Source organism: Eleutherodactylus coqui, chromosome 2 (genome assembly GCF_035609145.1).
Source record: "Eleutherodactylus coqui strain aEleCoq1 chromosome 2, aEleCoq1.hap1, whole genome shotgun sequence".
Lineage (NCBI taxonomy): Eukaryota > Metazoa > Chordata > Amphibia > Anura > Eleutherodactylidae > Eleutherodactylus > Eleutherodactylus coqui.
In genome coordinates this window covers 106,288,159-106,305,167 of record NC_089838.1, presented here as the reverse complement: position 1 = coordinate 106,305,167, position 17,009 = coordinate 106,288,159, and the positions used below count along the sequence as shown (strand labels likewise).

Sequence of the window (17,009 nt, the reverse complement as noted above, 5' to 3'; positions counted from 1 at the left end):
GGACATGACAGAAACCTTTATATATGCTATACAAGGAGAGAAGGGAAAGGGGGACATAATGAAAACCTTTATATATGTTATAGGAGGAGAGAAGGGAGAAGAGAGACATGATGGAAACCTTTATATATGTTACAGGAGGAGAGAAGGGAGAAGGGAGACATGATGGAAACCTTTATATATGTTACAGGAGGAGAGAAGGGAGAAAAGGACATGATGGAAACCTTTATTTATGTTACAGGAGGAGAGAAGGGAGAAAATAACATGATGGGAACCTTTATATATGTTACTGGAGGAGTGAAGGGAGAGGGGGATATGCCGTATACCCTTATATATGTTACAGGAGGAGAGAAGAAAAAGAAGGACATGATGGAAACCTTTATATATGTTATACAAGGAGAGAAGGGAGAGGGGGGCATAATAAAAACCTTTATATATGTTATAGGAGGAGAGAAGGGAGAAGGGAGACATGATGGAAACCTTTATATATGTTACAGGAGGAGAGAAGGGAGAGGGGAGACATGATGGAAACCTTTATATATGTTACAGGAGGAGAGAAGGGAGAGGGGAGACATGATGGAAACCTTTACATATGTTACAGGAGGAGAGAAGGGAGAAAAGGACATGATGGAAACCTTTATATGTTACTGGAGGAGTGAATGGAGAGGGGGGATATGCTGGAAACCCTTATATATGTTACAGGAGGAGAGAAGGACATGATGGAAACCTTTATATATATGTTACAGGAGGAGAGAAGGGAGAGGAGGGACATGATGGAAACCTTTATATATGTTACAGGAGGAGAGAAGGGAGAAGGGAGACATGATGGAAACCTTTATATATGTTACAGGAGGAGAGAAGGGAGAAAAGGACATGATGGAAACCTTTATATGTTACTGGAGGAGTGAATGGAGAGGGGGCATATGCTGGATACCCTTATATATGTTACAGGAGGAGAGAAGGACATGATGGAAACCTTTATATATGTTATACAAGGAGAGACAGGAGAGGGGGACATAATGAAAACCTTTAGATATGTTACTGGAGGAGTAAAGGGAGAGGGGGGGGGGGGGATATGCTGGATACCCTTATATATGTTACTGGAGGAGTGAAGGGAAAGAAGGACATGATGGAAACCTATATATATATCTTATACAAGGAGAGAAGGGAGAGGACGGACATGATGGAAACCTTTATATATGTTATAGGAGGAGAGAAGGGAGAGGGGAGACATGATGGAAACCTTTATATATATGTTACAGGAGGAGAGAAGGGAGAAAAGGACATGATGGAAACCTTTATATATGTTACAGGAGGAGAGAATGGAGAGGGGAGACATGATGAAAACCTTTATATATGTTACAGGAGAAGAGAAGGGAGGAAGGGACATGATGGAAACCTTTATATATGTTACATGATGAGAGAAGGGAGAGGGGGACATGATGGAAACATATATGTTACAGGAGGAGAGAATGAAGAGTGTGACATGATGGCGACCTTTATATATGTTACTGGAGGAGTGAAGAGAGAAGGGGGATATGCTGGATACCCTTATATATGTTACAGGAGGAGAGAAGGACATGATGGAAACCTTTATATATGTTACTGGAGGAGTGAAGGGAGAGGAGGACATGATGGAAACCTTTATATAGGTTACAGGAGGAGGGAAGAGAGAGAACATGATGGAAACCTTTATACATGTTACAGTAGAAGAGAAAGGGAGAAAAGGACATGATGTAAACCTTTATTTATGTTACAGGAGGAGAGAAGGGAGAAAAGGACATGATGGAAACCTTTATATATGTTACTGGAGGAGTGAAGGGAGAGGGGGATATGCTGGATACCCTTATATATGTTACAGGAGGAGAGAAGGGAAAGAAGGACATGATTGAAACCTTTTATATATGTTATACAAGGAGAGAAGGGAGAGGGGGACATAATGAAAACCTTTATATATGTTACAGGAGGAGAGAAGGGAGAGGAGGACATGATGGAAACCTTTATATAGGTTACAGGAGGGGGGAAGAGAGAGAACATGATGGAAACCTTTATACATGTTACAGTAGAAGAGAAACGGAGAAAAGGACATGATGTAAACCTTTATTTATGTTACAGGAGGAGAGAAGGGAGAAAAGGACATGATGGAAACCTTTATATATGTTACTGGAGGAGTGAAGGGAGAGGGGGATATGCTGGATACCCTTATATATGTTACAAGAGGAGAGAAGGGAAAGAAGGACATGATTGAAACCTTTATATATGTTATACAAGGAGAGAAGGGAGAGGGGGACATAATGAAAACCTTTATATATGTTATAGGAGGAGAGAAGGGAGAAGGGAGACATGATGGAATCCTTTATTTATGTTACAGGAGGAGAGAAGGGAGAGGGGAGACATGATGTAAACCTTTATATATGTTACAGGAGGAGAGAAGGGAGAAAAGGACATGATGGAAACCTTTATATATGTTACTGGAGAGAAGGGAGAGGAGGACATGATGGAAACCTTTATATATGTTACTGGAGGAGTGAATGGAGGGGGGATATGCTGGATACCCTTATATATTTTACAGGAGGAGAAAAGGGAAAGAAAGACATGATGGAAACCTTCATGTTATACAAGAAGAGAAGGCAGAGGGGGACATAATGAAAACCTTTACATATGCTACTGAAGGAGTAAAGGGAGAGGGAGGATATGCTGGATACCCTTATATATGTTACAGGAGGAGACAAGGGAGAGAAGGACATGATGGAAACCTTTATATGTGTTATACAGGAAGAGAAGGGAGAGGAGGGACATGATGGAAACCTTTATATATGTTATAGAAGGAGAGAAGGGAGAGGGGGAGACATGATGGAAACCTTTAGATATGTTACTGGAGAGAAGGGAGAAAAGAACATGATGGAAACCTTTATATATGTTACTGGAGGAGTGAAGGGAGAGAAGGACATGATGGAAACCTTTATATATGTTATACAAGGAAAGAGAGGAGAGGAGGGACATGATGGAAACCTTTATATATGTTACAGGAGGAGAGAAGGGAGAGGGGAGACATAATGAAAACCTTTATATGCATTTCAGGAGGAGAGAAGGGAGAGTAAGGTCATGCCAGAAATCTTTACATATGTTATAGGAGTAGAAAAAAAAGAGGGGGCTTGATTTAGACCTTTATATTACTGAAAGAGTAGTAGATGCTTGGAATAAACTTCCATCACACATTTTTAGAAAATCAATAAATGATTTAATAGAGAAATAATATAGGGGCGAACTAGATGACCATGTGGGCGTTTTCTGCCACCAGTTTTCTTTGTTTCTAGATTCTAGGGCCTTTCTTTCTGTGAGCAGATCCAAATATGACATAAAGCGTTCTCCTTATAGTTTATTATTCCAGAGAATAGGCTGAAGAGTCATGGCATCTCAGGTCTGCTTTTGTCATCTCCTGGCATTGCTTTGGCATCTTGTAGTGTTGTATTGGCTTTCTGTGGTTTTGCTTGGCATCTAGTGGTGTTGCACCGGCATTTCTTGCGATAACCATAGTGTTTCATGGTGCATTGGTATCTCCTGATATTGCCTTCTGTTGACATCCTCTGGTGTTGTATTGACTAGTATATTGTGATGTTGTGGTGGCATTAGAGATGAGCGAGTATACTCGCTAAAGGCAATTGCTCGAGCGAGCATTGCCTTTAGCGAGTATCTCCCGCGCTCGAGACTGCAGGTTCGGGTGCCGGCACGGGGGAGCGGTGAGTAGCGTCTGTCAGGAGGAGGGAGCGGGGGGGGGAAGAGAGAGAGAGGGAGAGAGAGATCTCCCCTCTGTTCCACCCCGCTCTCCCCCACAGCTCCGTGCCCGCTGCCGGCAGCTGAACCTGCAGTCTCGAGCGGGGGAGATACTCGCTAAAGGCAATGCTCGCTCGAGCAATTGCCTTTAGCGAGTATACTCGCTCATCTATAGTTGGCATCTCACAGGCATTTTCTGATGTTGGATTGGTTTCCTGTGGTTTTGCCTGCCATTTTGTAGTGTGGTATTGGCATCTCATGACATTGTATCAGCATCGTCTAATGTTGGATTGGTTTCTTGTGGTTTTGTCTGGCATCTTGTATTGTATCAGCATCTCCTGATATTGCCCTGCCATGTTGTTGTATTGGTATCTCCTGTGGATGCCATGACATCTCGTTGTGTATTGGCATCTCCTGCTGTTGCCTTAGAATCATGTAAATTTGTATTCGTTTCCTGTAGTTTTTTCAGGGATCATGCGGTGTTGTATGAGCATCTTCTGGTGTTGCCGTGCCATCTCATGGATTAGTTTATGGGGCCCTAAAGGGGTCATGACTTGATGACCATATGGTAAGGTCTTCTCTCTGATGACTTTTGGAGTAGACCATAAGCAGTGATTTGTAGTGTCAGAAGATTCTAGAGTATCTTCACTGGAGATCTGTAGACGTTGTAGGGCTGGGATGTGAGGTGCAACTAGTCTTCTTCAAGCCTTTGGCTAATTTCAGAGAAAAGTCTATACTTGGAGGTCCCTGTGTGAGGCAACCCATTGATACCATGTCCACATGAGGGCCCAAATACTGGAGAAGGTTCTGTGGAGTGATACCTCCCGAAGCTTCTACTATAATTCCCGGAAAAGCAGCCTTCACAGAGAAAGCAGATTGGTGGAGTAACTATGGAGGACAGATAGAGGAGGGGATATGGTCAGCACAAAAGTGGGAGGATCACACAACCCCTTAATACCAACCCCAAATAGAGCTTTCACTGCATGAAGAGTACCTACCCCACACAGAGCCACCACCAGATATAGTGTATTTACCCGCAGTGGAATATTTATGAAGACGTACAGTACTTCGACACTACTGAAAGCTCCGCACAAAACATGTAGAATATGTATATAAAGGATTGCGAGTTGTATAGTGAGCTCTCTCAGTTATGCATCATGTGTGTTCCCTATGGTGGCCACGGTGCGCTCACGGTGAATGTAGTAAAACATTTCATAGTCTTGTACCTCAGTACTGAAATTATCCAGCATGATGATATCTGCTCCACCTTCTGCGGCCTCTAAGGCTTCCTCCAGCGACCTGCACTCCACCTCCACCTTTAGAGTGCGCCCAAGTAGAGTGTGCACCGTATGTAGAGCCTGGCATGGAAGCACAGAGATATTACATGGTACCACTGCGCTGAGCTATAAAGGCACCTGAGCGACTGCGCCTAAGATTTAATTTTGCTATGCCACACTTGCCAAAAGTAAAAAAAAAGAAAAAAAAGAAGAAGCGGGCACCATTATTGTAGCGGCAGATACATCATTGGCTCATTCAAATGAGAAATCGTTCAGTATAAGTGACAGTGACTGAATAATCTGTATTTAAACTGAACAAGCCAACGGTGATTTTTATGCCTGCATAAAATGAATTAAAAGTGAACGATTTATCATTCATTGAACAATTTTTTTGAATAATCATCATTCTGTGTAAAAGGACCTTTAGGGTTTGTAGTGGCCCAGAGTTAATGGGGTCCCCCCCAGAATGCTCCATGTTTGTCTCGTATCACTGTTTTGTCAGTGTGTTGTTTATGGAATGCATCTATACACACACACACACGTGTGTGTGTATGTATGTGTATATATATATATATATATATATATATATATATATATATATATATATATATATATATATATATATATATATATATATATATATACATATATATATATATATATATATATACACATACACACACACATACATATACATACATACATACATACACATATATATATATGACGAAAAAAATAAATAAATATATATTATATATATATATATATATATATATATATATATATATATAAATAAATATAAGACGAAAGCCCTCACTGACTCACTCACTCGCCAAAAGTTCGCCAACTTCCCGATGTCGTAGAAACATGAAATTTGGCACAAGCATAGATTATCTCCAAAATAGGAAAAGTAATTGGGTCCCAACTCGATTACTCAATTCTAGCGCAAAAGAATTGGCGTCGAAATTTTACGTACATAATCTAAATCTGTCACTTCCCAATGCTATAGAAACTCAAAATTTGGCAGGAGCATTGATTATGTCATAAATAGGAAAAGTTAATGGGTCCCAACTCGATTATTCATTCTAGCGCAAAAGAATTGGCGTCGAAATTTTACGTACGGAATGTAATTTCTTCACTTTCCGGTGTCATAGAAACAGGAAATTTGGCACGAGCATTGATTATGTCATAAATAGGAAAAGCTAATGGGTCCTAACTTGATTATTTCAATTCTATGCGCAAACGAATTAGCGTCCAAATTTTACGTACGGAATCTAATTTTCTCACTTTCCGGTGTCATAGCAACGTGAAATTTGGCACGAGCATTGATTATGTCATAAATAGGAAAAGTTCATAGGTCCCAACTCGATTATTCAATTGTAGCGCAAAAGAATTGGCATCGAAATTTTATGTGCGGAATGTAATTTTTTTCACTTTCCGGTGTCATAGAAACGGGAAATTTGGCACGAGCATTGAATATGTCATAAATAGGAAAAGCTAATGGGTCCCAACTCGATTATTCAATTCTAAGCGCAAAAGAATTAGTGTCCAAATTTTATGTATGTAATCTAATTCTCTCACTTCCTGATGTCATTTTACATAAAGGAAACGTTGCATGGTTACCTCCCCGTGGTATTTCCTGGGTAACGCAGAGAACTATGCAAAATGGTGAACATATTTTTTTCCTCAGTATCTCTAAAGTAAGCACGACTTCATAAGCTTTTCCGTGTGAACACCAGATAAACACCAGTACCAAATTAACTCGGGCGAAGCCGGTTATATCAGCTAGTCAGGTATGTGTATATTGGATGGCTGCAGGACTGAAAGGGTTAATGTCTTTGTTATGTCTGGGAAATGTATCGTTTTGTCTGGTGTGGTATAAAAGAGTGGTCATGTGATGATGCTGGGGGAGAGATGTGCATTTACAAGAAGGCAATGCAGGTCAGTCGGGCTGTCTGTCAGTCTTAGGAATAGAGAGTTACAGACACTACAAAGAGGCTGTCAGATTGGTCTTTACATAAGGAGCATGGAAGTGTCAGGGACAACAGGTTTCGATAACGACTTATGGAACCTCCTGCGAACCCTCCTTTTGCGATTTCCAGAGGACCGGTACCCCTTCTGTCCCACCCTGTACGGCTCAGATACCGACAGACTCTCCCCACTACGCAACTGCATACGAGACCCCACCACTTCCTTCCATCCCCCCTGCAGTACATTGGTGGCGACATCAGCAGCAGGACAGGCGGACGGGGTGTGAAGGGAAGTGAGATCTTGGGGACTGAGTGCGGTATCGACTGAGCCGAGAGGAAGGGGAGCACGATGGCTATGGCAGGACGGTCCCCACTGGGTTATCTCCCCAGTGGTCCAATCGAATTGGGGGTTGTGCAACGCCAGCCACGGCATCCCTAGTACCATGTCTACCGACATTTTCTCCATCACCAGGAATGATAGACCTTCCGAGTGGCGACCCCCCCACCGTGAGTTGTAACACTGGGGTCATCCATCGTACCAAGCCCGAAGCAAGAGGGGGTAGCATCAATGCTAGCAAAACGAATTGGCGTCTTCAGCACCACAAATTCAGCCCTCAGGGGCTCCACGAGACGCATGCTTATCAGGTTAGCGGCTGCTCCGGAATCAATAAACGCCTGCCCTGGGCGGGAGAAGTTCCGGAATCTAACGTGGCAGGGTACCAGAAGTCTAGGAAGTACCTGTGGTCCTAGGCGATCCTCCCTGCAATCGCCTAGGACTTGGAGTCTTTCTGCCGATTCAGACTGTGGACGCTGAGGCCTCAGGGAGCAGGTTATCACCCGATGTCCAGCTTTCCCGCAGTAGAGGCAGAGATGATGCAATAACCGAATCCGGTGTCGCTCCTCGGGGTCCAGCGGGTCCAGTTCCATAGGCTCGGGAACAGAGACTGGTACGGAAGAGGAGGGAACAGGACAAACGACCTCCCTGACTCTACGGGTAGGTCTATCTTGCTTCCCAGCCCTGAGCCTCCTATCTGCCTTCACCGCTAGCTCCATAGCCTCCTTTAAGGACCCGGGAACAGGATGGGAGATCAACAGTTCTTTGACCGTGTCCGAGAGGCCTTGCAGAAAAACGTCTTTCAGGGCACTATCATTCCATGCAGTATCACCCGCATAGCGTCTGAAATTGGAGCTATAATCCTCCACACAAAGCGACCCCTGATGCAGCGCCAGCAACCGCGAAACCGCCAACCCCACTCGGTCCGGTTCATCGAAGATACCCCCGAGTTCCTGAAAAAAGGAGTCCACCGACTGCAGGGAGGGGGAACCCTCGGGAATGGAAAAGGCCCAAGTCTGGGCTGAGCCCCGCAGCAGGGACATTATAAGCCCGACCCTCTGAACCGGAAGAACAGGGACGCATCCGAAAAAACAGGCGACACGCCTGTTGAAAAATGAAAAACTTGTTCCTCTCCCCAGAGAACACCTCGGGAAGAGGGCACTTGGGTTCAAGACTGGTAAAGGCGTCCCGCCCCTGCGACAACGCCCACTGCTCCTGGGCCACCATGCGAGCAGACAAATCCCGGATCACCGGCACCGGGTCTTGCAGCTGGTTTGCAAGGGCGCTGATCGCCGCCATGGAAAAAAAAAAAACGGAATTTTAAGGGCCAGTTATGTTACGGCACTCTGCCCCCCGAGCGCCAGGTGGGGTGCCCTGATCTTCCCGCACCCATTGTCCCTGCCTTCTTGCCTCGGCCCTTGCTAACCCCAGGCGGACAACTGGACGGCGGTCCCTGCCCTGGCTAGGGACCTGGCGACTGACAAGAAGAAAGCTACCTAAAGGGGGGGGAACAGAGTGCCGACAGAGGAGGCAGGTGGAACAGACCAACAAAACTACAAGGCTGGAGATGGAGCTCACAGGGAACTGGAAGGATACTGAATAGCAACTAGTGCTGACTGAGACAGACTAGACCAGACGCTAACAGAACCAACAAGAACAGACAGAGCAATAGGGAACCAGGAGGAGCTGACCGGCAACTAGGGACTGGCTGAGGGTAACAGCAGACAGACTGGCTAGGTGCAAGCAGAACCAATAACTGGCAGTGAGCTCAATTCACTGCCAATCTTTTAACCACAAGGCTCCGCCCAGGGGTGGAGAGTGGGAGGAGGCAACTCCACCCACTGCTGTATAAGAAGAATGGAGGAATGCAGGCGGCACCCTACGGGCGGACATGCCCATGCCGCCGCCGCCCACCGGCCACCCCAAGCCGCTGGGATAACCCCGACACAGGGCTCCAGGCCGCCGGAGCGGTGCGCGCCGACCGCGGGACCCCATGCCGCGCTGCATGGTAACAGGGAGAAAGGGACCGCTAGTAAGCGAGAGAAGTGTGATTGACTGGCAGGAGAGAGAGGGTTACCAGGAGAGTTAATGCCTACAGATAACTGAGACTGTAGAGATACAAATACACAGTAAATCCCTGCATCACCATTGTAAGAACTGTTGTTGTTGCTACTTGTTAAATAAATGAGCAGAACCGAACGTTCCCGTTTCCTTTATTTCCCTGGACGAGCCCACCGCAGAGGGCGGAACATTGGACTAAAGGTAACCATGGTTATTGTCCCTCTGATCTCCCCCAGCAGTAATGAGGTTGGGGCCCAAGCTACCCTTAGAGAGGAGATAGTAGAGCCCCGGGACAGGGTTAACAACTCTAGCCCGCTGTTTCCTTGGCTGAGGGCCTGCTCCTCGAATGCTGTAGGTTCCTGCAGACAAGCGCTATCTTGTGCTTTCGAGCACGCATCTACGCATTTTACTATATATTTTTTTGCACTGCTGGGCGCATTCACATTGGCACAGGACACAACTGTGCCGTGACTAACTCAGCTGAGTACCCTATTTGGTCCTTGGTTTTATCCATTAGCAGTGAAATCATGAAGTTCTGTGTGCGATTTTGTGCAGATGGGCTGTTCATTTGTTCACCCTCATAAACTCCTATGGTGCCTTGGTTGTGAAAATGCACACAAAAAAAGAATTGATAGGACACACATTGAGAGGGAAACATTTAGGGTGGCATCATATGAGCGTATGCGCAAATCTGCACGCTTCACGCAAAATATTTGTGATATAAATGAGGTTGATTTGTGCGCGTGTCTGAGGATTGTATTGTACTTTTTTTGCGCACAACACCCCCTGACCACTGTCCCCTGATTAAAAACGCTTTTTAGGCTAGTTTTTTTAGGGAACTGAGCAGTGTATTACTCATTTTTACGTGCATTGAGTGCACATTTGCACCTTTCCCATAGACTTCTATTAGGACCTTTGGTGCGCAAATGCACACAAAAATAGAGCTGGTCCAAGAAATGCAAAAAAAAGAAATGAGAAGGAACCCATTGAAAGCATATTTGTGTGCGCAAATATGCCCTCGTGTAACTACCCTTAAAAGAACACTGTGGGGAGACATTTAGGGTGTGCACATCATGTTTTCACATGTAAATCTACACCAAAACCCGCGATAAAATCCGCACAACTGTGATACATATATTAGTGCGTATTGAGCGGTGAATTTTACGCACTGCATTGCAACAAATGAAATCCATTTGAAGATGTGCGCCAGAGCGTGCTGACTATTTGAAAGTCATTAGAATGTGCTGTGGATTTTTATCTCTTTGAGTTCGTAATAATGGTCTTTCTTTATGTAGCGCCAACATATTCCACAGCGCCGTATGAATCAGAAGGTACAAACAGGGTGCTTATAAGCTCCACTCACCAACGTTGTACTGTACGTTTTTTTGGTGCTCATTCCACACCTGAAATTCTGCAACAAACACGCAATGTGTGAACACAATCCGCCTATACTCACGTTTCTGACTCCTCCCATTGCCCATATATGGTTATCCTTCAACATGACCAGATCACCAGTCCCGTAGCGGTGTGTTCCTGCTCCTCCTACCAGGAGGCCGTACTTCTCTGGCAGGCGGAATCCAGGTGTGGTCTTCCGGGTACCCGTCACCTGGCCTGTCCATCCTGCGGCCTGTGCCTGCTCTGATATTTGTCTTGCCAGTGTGGCCACACCACTGACCCGGGAGAGGGCGTTGAGCGCCGGTCGTTCTGCCAGTAAGAGATCATTGACATGACCTGGAATGTAATATAGTATCATCACCTGATGAAAAGAGACCTTAAAAACCATCCAGCTGACATTATTATCTTGCAATATGGATCCCCAGGAAGAACACCCCCTTCCCGATGAGGAAGATGCTAATTATCCTTCATGCACTATCCTCCATCTAGTTGGGCCCTGCACAAGTTATTAGGTCTAGTAGCGCCCAGTCCTTCCTGTATAGGCACGTCTGTGAGACTGGCACTACGGCGACTGCCAGTGTCTTGAAGGTATAACCAAGATGTAAAAAAACTATTTTATGGTGAGACTTCTGAGGCGCTAAATGTACTCATTGGGGAGAGGGGAATCAAGCTTCCCTATTCAGGACAGTGTAGATTTGTCACCTCGGACTGTGGCCACTCTTGTCACTGGCTCCAGCCATGCGCCTTCATCACGCTCCCACTCCACGCTGCAGTTGGCCTCTTTACAAACGGCATCGAAAAAGGGGCTCCCTGCCAGCACCCCTGCAGACTTGCACAGTAGTACGGCCTCCTGATACCCTTCTCCACCACAGGAAGCAGCCCACCCAGAAAAGTCCAACCATGGGGCATCCTCTGCCAGCCAGTCCCGAGCCAGTTGTTGCAAGCGGCAATGGGGCAGAAGAAACCGGAGGTCTTTGGATGCCATCATCTAGGGGCAAGAAGTTAAAAGATCATGAAATTATCATGCAGTTCAAGATGGTACTGATCCCCTCCCACCCAACAGTGCTGTCTCACTATAAAAAAAAACTGAACCCCGTTGTACCCCACACACTGTCCTCACTTCTACATGTCTCTGCACCCCAGTCTTACACCACACACTAGTACATACTGCACCCCACTTATTACATCAGGACCGCACATAATAGTCTGCTCCCCCTTATTACATACAGCAGCTCACATGACTCTCTGCACCGCACTCACTATTGAACTCAGCCAATATAATAGTCTGCACTTCACTCACTATTACATACTGCATTCCCTTACTCTTACCTGCAGCACCTAACATAATGGCACTCTGCCCCCCACTCACTATTACAATCCACACCATATTAGACTGCACCTTTCTGACTATTGCACTCCACGTATTAGTCTGCAGCCAACTGACTCTTACACTCTGCACCCCACTCATAATTACCGTCTGCCTCCCACTCATTATTATACTCTGCACCCCACTTACAATTACCGTCTGCCTCCCACTCATTATTATACTCTGCACCCCACTCACTATTGCACTCAGCAGCCAATATAATGGTCTGCACTCCACTCACTATTACATACTGCACTCCACATATTAGTCTGCACTTCTCTCACTATTACTACGGACACCCCACTCACTATCACCCCTGCGCTCCTCACCTCATATCTTGCTCTGCAGATTGTTGAAATGAAGAAATTTCTGTGAAAACTTTTGTCTCTTGCATGAGAATGTAAACATGATGTTACACAATGACACTTCACGGGGTCAAAGTTCAGAGGTGAATGGTGGGGGCTTAATGCTGGGAGGATGGCTCAGTTCTCACTCTACTAGAATAGGAGCAGGGTGCTAATCCAGGGGTAGGAGTCACATCAAAACAGGAAACCACCAGCAGAGCTCCAAAGATGTTCACATGTGACATCAACAGTCTATTCTTGAAGCCGATGTGTTCGACGCAGGATAATGCCCCCGGACACAGTACGAAAACTACTCAGGAAGGATGAAAGACAAAAGCGGACTCCTCCGAGCCTCAAGAGATCATTCAATCGAGAAGAAGTCCGATCCACGGAGGTCTAGAAAGCAACTTCTGCTGCTGATAATTGCGGACACGTCAGAGGTCTCATGGAGTCCGGGTCTCAAGGGCTCAGAGGATTTGGGGCTGAGATAGTATTAGGGTGGGGATCTCATCTGTGGGCACCATCTCCACACCCCCGATCACACAGTGCAGACTGCTCACAATGATGTATTATCTTCACATCGGGGATGTCAGAATGGTGCTGATGGATCGCTACTAGAGATGAGCGAACGTGCTCGTTTAGGGCAATTATTCGAACGAGCATCGCTTTATTCGAGTAACTGCCTACTCGGGCGAAAAGATTTGGGGGTGCCGGGGTGGAGCGAGGGTTAGCAGGGGGGAACAGGCGGGAGCCCTCTCTACCCCCCGCTCACCCCGATTAGGCAGGTACTCTAAAAAAGCGATACTTGCTCGCGTTCGCTCATCCCTAATCGCTACGACAGCTGGGCAGCCTACAATGGTCCTAACGTTTGGCATCTTAAGGTGCTTTTAGATGGAAAAATTATCTTTCAGACGAGCAAAAGTGAACACTAATCGTTTTTAACGACCTTCCATCAACCTCTGACTTTGTCATTAGTACCAATATGCACCATGTCCGCTGGATCCTTATCAGCACCTCCCAGTAATCGGTCAAACCGAACTCAAGTGCTAGGAAGACAACACACCGTTCGACAATCCTCAGGCTGTGTGGCAGTATAATGGACAGTAGGGACATATATATATGTACTGTGAGAGATGCCAAAAACTGTAACTAGCACAGTAAATATATTCTGATAGACTGGAAGTAATGACTCTCTACCAAAGCATACGGCTGGAGTTGGGAGGGGTAGTGCATGGACCTGTCACGGTGGCACTTACCAACTGCTGGTCCCTGGGTAAGTTACTGCAGCAAAGAATAGGGCCAGCAGTCCTCAGGATAAGGGGGTAGTAGTTGTCAGGTTTGTGAAGCCACCGTTCCCATACCGTTATTATATATGGCGGAATAATAAACACAGAGACTTGTGTATCGTACCTCGGGACCTCTGGAACGGTTGAGACCCTGCAAACTTTACTTGTATAAACTTGATATAACAGGCAATCACAGGTATCACTCACTTGGAAAAAGTTACAGGCAGAAGCTCAGAGGTTGGGAGGCAAAAATAGACAGGAACAATTTGGCCCTATAGTCTGTATTATCTATATGTCACCGGTCCTGGACAGTAGATAAGAAGGCAGGAACCTCTCCACACACACTCTGGCAAGAAAAACACTTAGTAGAAGGCTTAGCCTAAATGCACCCCGCACATTCTCTGTGTGGGTGTCACAATCACGTACCTCTGTGTGGGGATCCTATTAGCGGACGGCCACACAGGATAAAGAATGACTGTAGTGTGAACGGGTACCTGTTTTAATAGCTATTTAGGTTTGGTGTGCTCTCTGTCTCTGGAGAGGACTCACTCCTCTACATCCACACTCCATGCGCTACCGGAAGTCGTTCCTCCTCTTCCATTTTCGCCAACATTGAAGCTGATGGTGCTCCCATGCGGCTCTGTGTTGGCACTCCAGGTCAAGCTGAACTCCCTTCCCGCTCTCAGACACTCACATTTATAACCTCACTTGTACCACATGACAGAGCAGAAAGTTACATTCAGCAGCAGAGCTGACAGGCAATGATTATATGGGAGTTAACCCTTCAGACGCTGCAGTTGTGCAACACACATACAGAAAAGTGACATGACAGTTTTGCACAGTGCATCCACATGAGACAATACATATATGACAAATATGGAGGGGACCAGGATGACGTTCTGGGACACAAAATTAGATTGCCCTGTCTGTCCCCCTGTATAGTCTGCCCAGTGCTCCTATTCCCCTTCTTACTGGAGCAGTCATCTCCCTGGCGGTCAGAGGGCATGTCGTGCTGCAGCAGTACTAATCTTGTAATGGCATTCCCCTCATCTGCCAATTTTGCAGACTTGTTGGGGTGTTCCAGTTTAGGACTAGCCTCCATGGATCTCATCCTTCTACCCCTCCTCCCGTCACCCAGCTAGCTGCCTGATCATCTTGCACCCCCATACTATCATCCCCCCCCCCCCCCCCACACACACACATTTGCCCTAGCTAGTGCTTAGTGAGCAGCAAACTCCTTTCCATGGTGTCAATACATCCCAGTGTTGCAAGCCGCTCATTTAGATCCAGGATCTGGGCTTCCAAACGTGCAACACGCTCACATCTCATACAGCAGTATGCAGTCGGCTGTTCAAGGACTACATACATGGCACAAGATATACACTGGGCGGCATTGTCAGTCATGGAGCACATTCTAAATGGGGATCGTACTGAGAGATTAGATGAAAGTAGTATATGCAAAAATTCAAATAGATAAACAGTAATTAAATTCAAATGACTTTTTCAAAGTCCCTGACTCCAAAACACAAACTACAATTATGTCAGGCAAGATGCACCTGATGGAAAATTACACCTGGTCCTTTAGGATTTCTGTTGGTGCAGTAGGGGTTGGTGCAGGAACCCCTATTTGTTACGTATATAAGTTTTGTAGCTCTATAATCAGGCCTGAATTTTCCATTAAACACAAAAGGCATGTGCCTCTTTGAGACAAGGTGTCTGGTTCTTAGGGTCAATGCAACTTTATAGTTTACTTAGTGGAAGGGGATTCACTTGTCCCTATTCCCCACATATAGTACAGGGGTGCTCAACTTGCTGTCTGGGCTCCACAGGGGACCATTCTCTGCGACCCTCAACCATTTAGCCATAGACACACTTATATCTTCCATGTTTTGCATATCGTGGGAGCATGGGCGGGTAAGTACTAAAAGTGGACTGTATGGCCTTATCTTGGACCCCCATATAACAAGTATCCTCATTGTAGAATCCAAATGCAAGCATGTTCTACCTCATTCTGGAGCGTAAACGGAACGGAGGGAGACCCCTATTCTCCTGGTAAGTCGATGTCCTGGCAGTGGACACCTCTCAGAGATTAATGGCATATTTTTTTGATATGCCATAAATGTCTCAGATGGTAATACCCATTTAAAAGCGTTCTTGTGGATCTTGGGATTGGTTCAGTCTGACAATGTGACCTCAGACCAGAAAAGGTTCTGCACTCCCGGTATGCTTTATATAAGTGATGTATCTTTATGCTCAGTGTTGGATTTTTTTACTAGCACAAGAGATATACACCTAAGAGCAGCCTTAGGAGAGAAAGCCTGGGTTATCATCTTGTCTTACAAAGCTGCAAAGATATGGCTTTACCTGTGGTCTCCCTCCTGCTAAGTTCTCCATCGGTAACCAGTGGTTATGACCTGTAGGCTCCGCTGTGTAACTGGTTAGGCTGCTCAGTGCCTTCACATTCTATAATAACCACACAGTTTGTGAATGCGCACTCATCAGTAACTGCAATGAGGCATTGTGGGAAATGTAGTTCTTGCACTCCCTGGGTATTTTAAATAATGTGGAAATTTGTAGCTGACTGGAAAGCAGCGGTGGTGCAGGGTCCGCAAAAAAGTGTACAGAAGTTCAGTTTGCTGATTTAGATAGACGCTTGGAATAATGGCAATAAGTGGAAACATTATGGCAATTTTGAAAAGTTTGCCCAGTCTCCAGAATGCCCTTTAAACTGCCTGACCAGAATCTTATAATGCTTCATTTTGTACTTGGGCTTTGTTCACATCTGCATCGGAGGCTTTCATTCAGCAGCATCAATACAGTACAAAATGCCGGAGAAAATAGCATAGCATGCTGTGCACTTCTCTGGTAAAATTCCAGAGGGTATGATAGAATCTCGTCAGACTCTATTATAGTTAATGGGGTCCATGAGGCACCAATCGTACCCATTGTGGCACTAAGATGGAATCGAACAATGGAAAACACTAGCACCAGTGTGATCCCAGCCTTATAGACGTCTGAGATATTAGCCCAGCATGTCTAGTTGTATAAGCTACGGTAAAGATATGTAGCAAAAGCTGTACAGAATTGTAGCAATGCAGTTTCCCGCAAATGCATTGTATGCATAAACACAACGATTACTGCATTACATGCTAAGGGTTCTGCACAAATGACAGTTTCGAGGCATTTCATTTTGCTGTCATTTTCC

The 17,009-nt window shown here is 45.5% G+C and overlaps 1 protein-coding gene across 2 annotated transcripts; it reads right to left on the bottom strand.

Moving 5' to 3' along the window:
* Window positions 1-3,940: 3,940 nt before the first annotated feature.
* Window positions 3,941-16,191, bottom strand: LOC136610608 (nicotinate-nucleotide pyrophosphorylase [carboxylating]-like). Of its 2 annotated transcripts, none has more exons than XM_066589830.1 (5): window positions 16,169-16,191; window positions 11,511-11,796; window positions 10,870-11,144; window positions 4,998-5,129; window positions 3,941-4,659 (listed from the first exon to the last, which is right to left on the bottom strand). In XM_066589830.1, exons 2-5 carry the CDS (start codon window positions 11,794-11,796, stop codon window positions 4,417-4,419), a joined length of 936 nt encoding a protein of 311 aa, XP_066445927.1. In that variant the 5' UTR covers window positions 16,169-16,191; the 3' UTR covers window positions 3,941-4,416. The 2 variants fall into 2 exon arrangements, with proteins under 2 accessions (XP_066445927.1, XP_066445926.1); XM_066589829.1 differs by lacking the exon at window positions 16,169-16,191 and adding an exon at window positions 12,504-12,672.
* Between the last annotated feature and the right edge of the window lie 818 nt (window positions 16,192-17,009).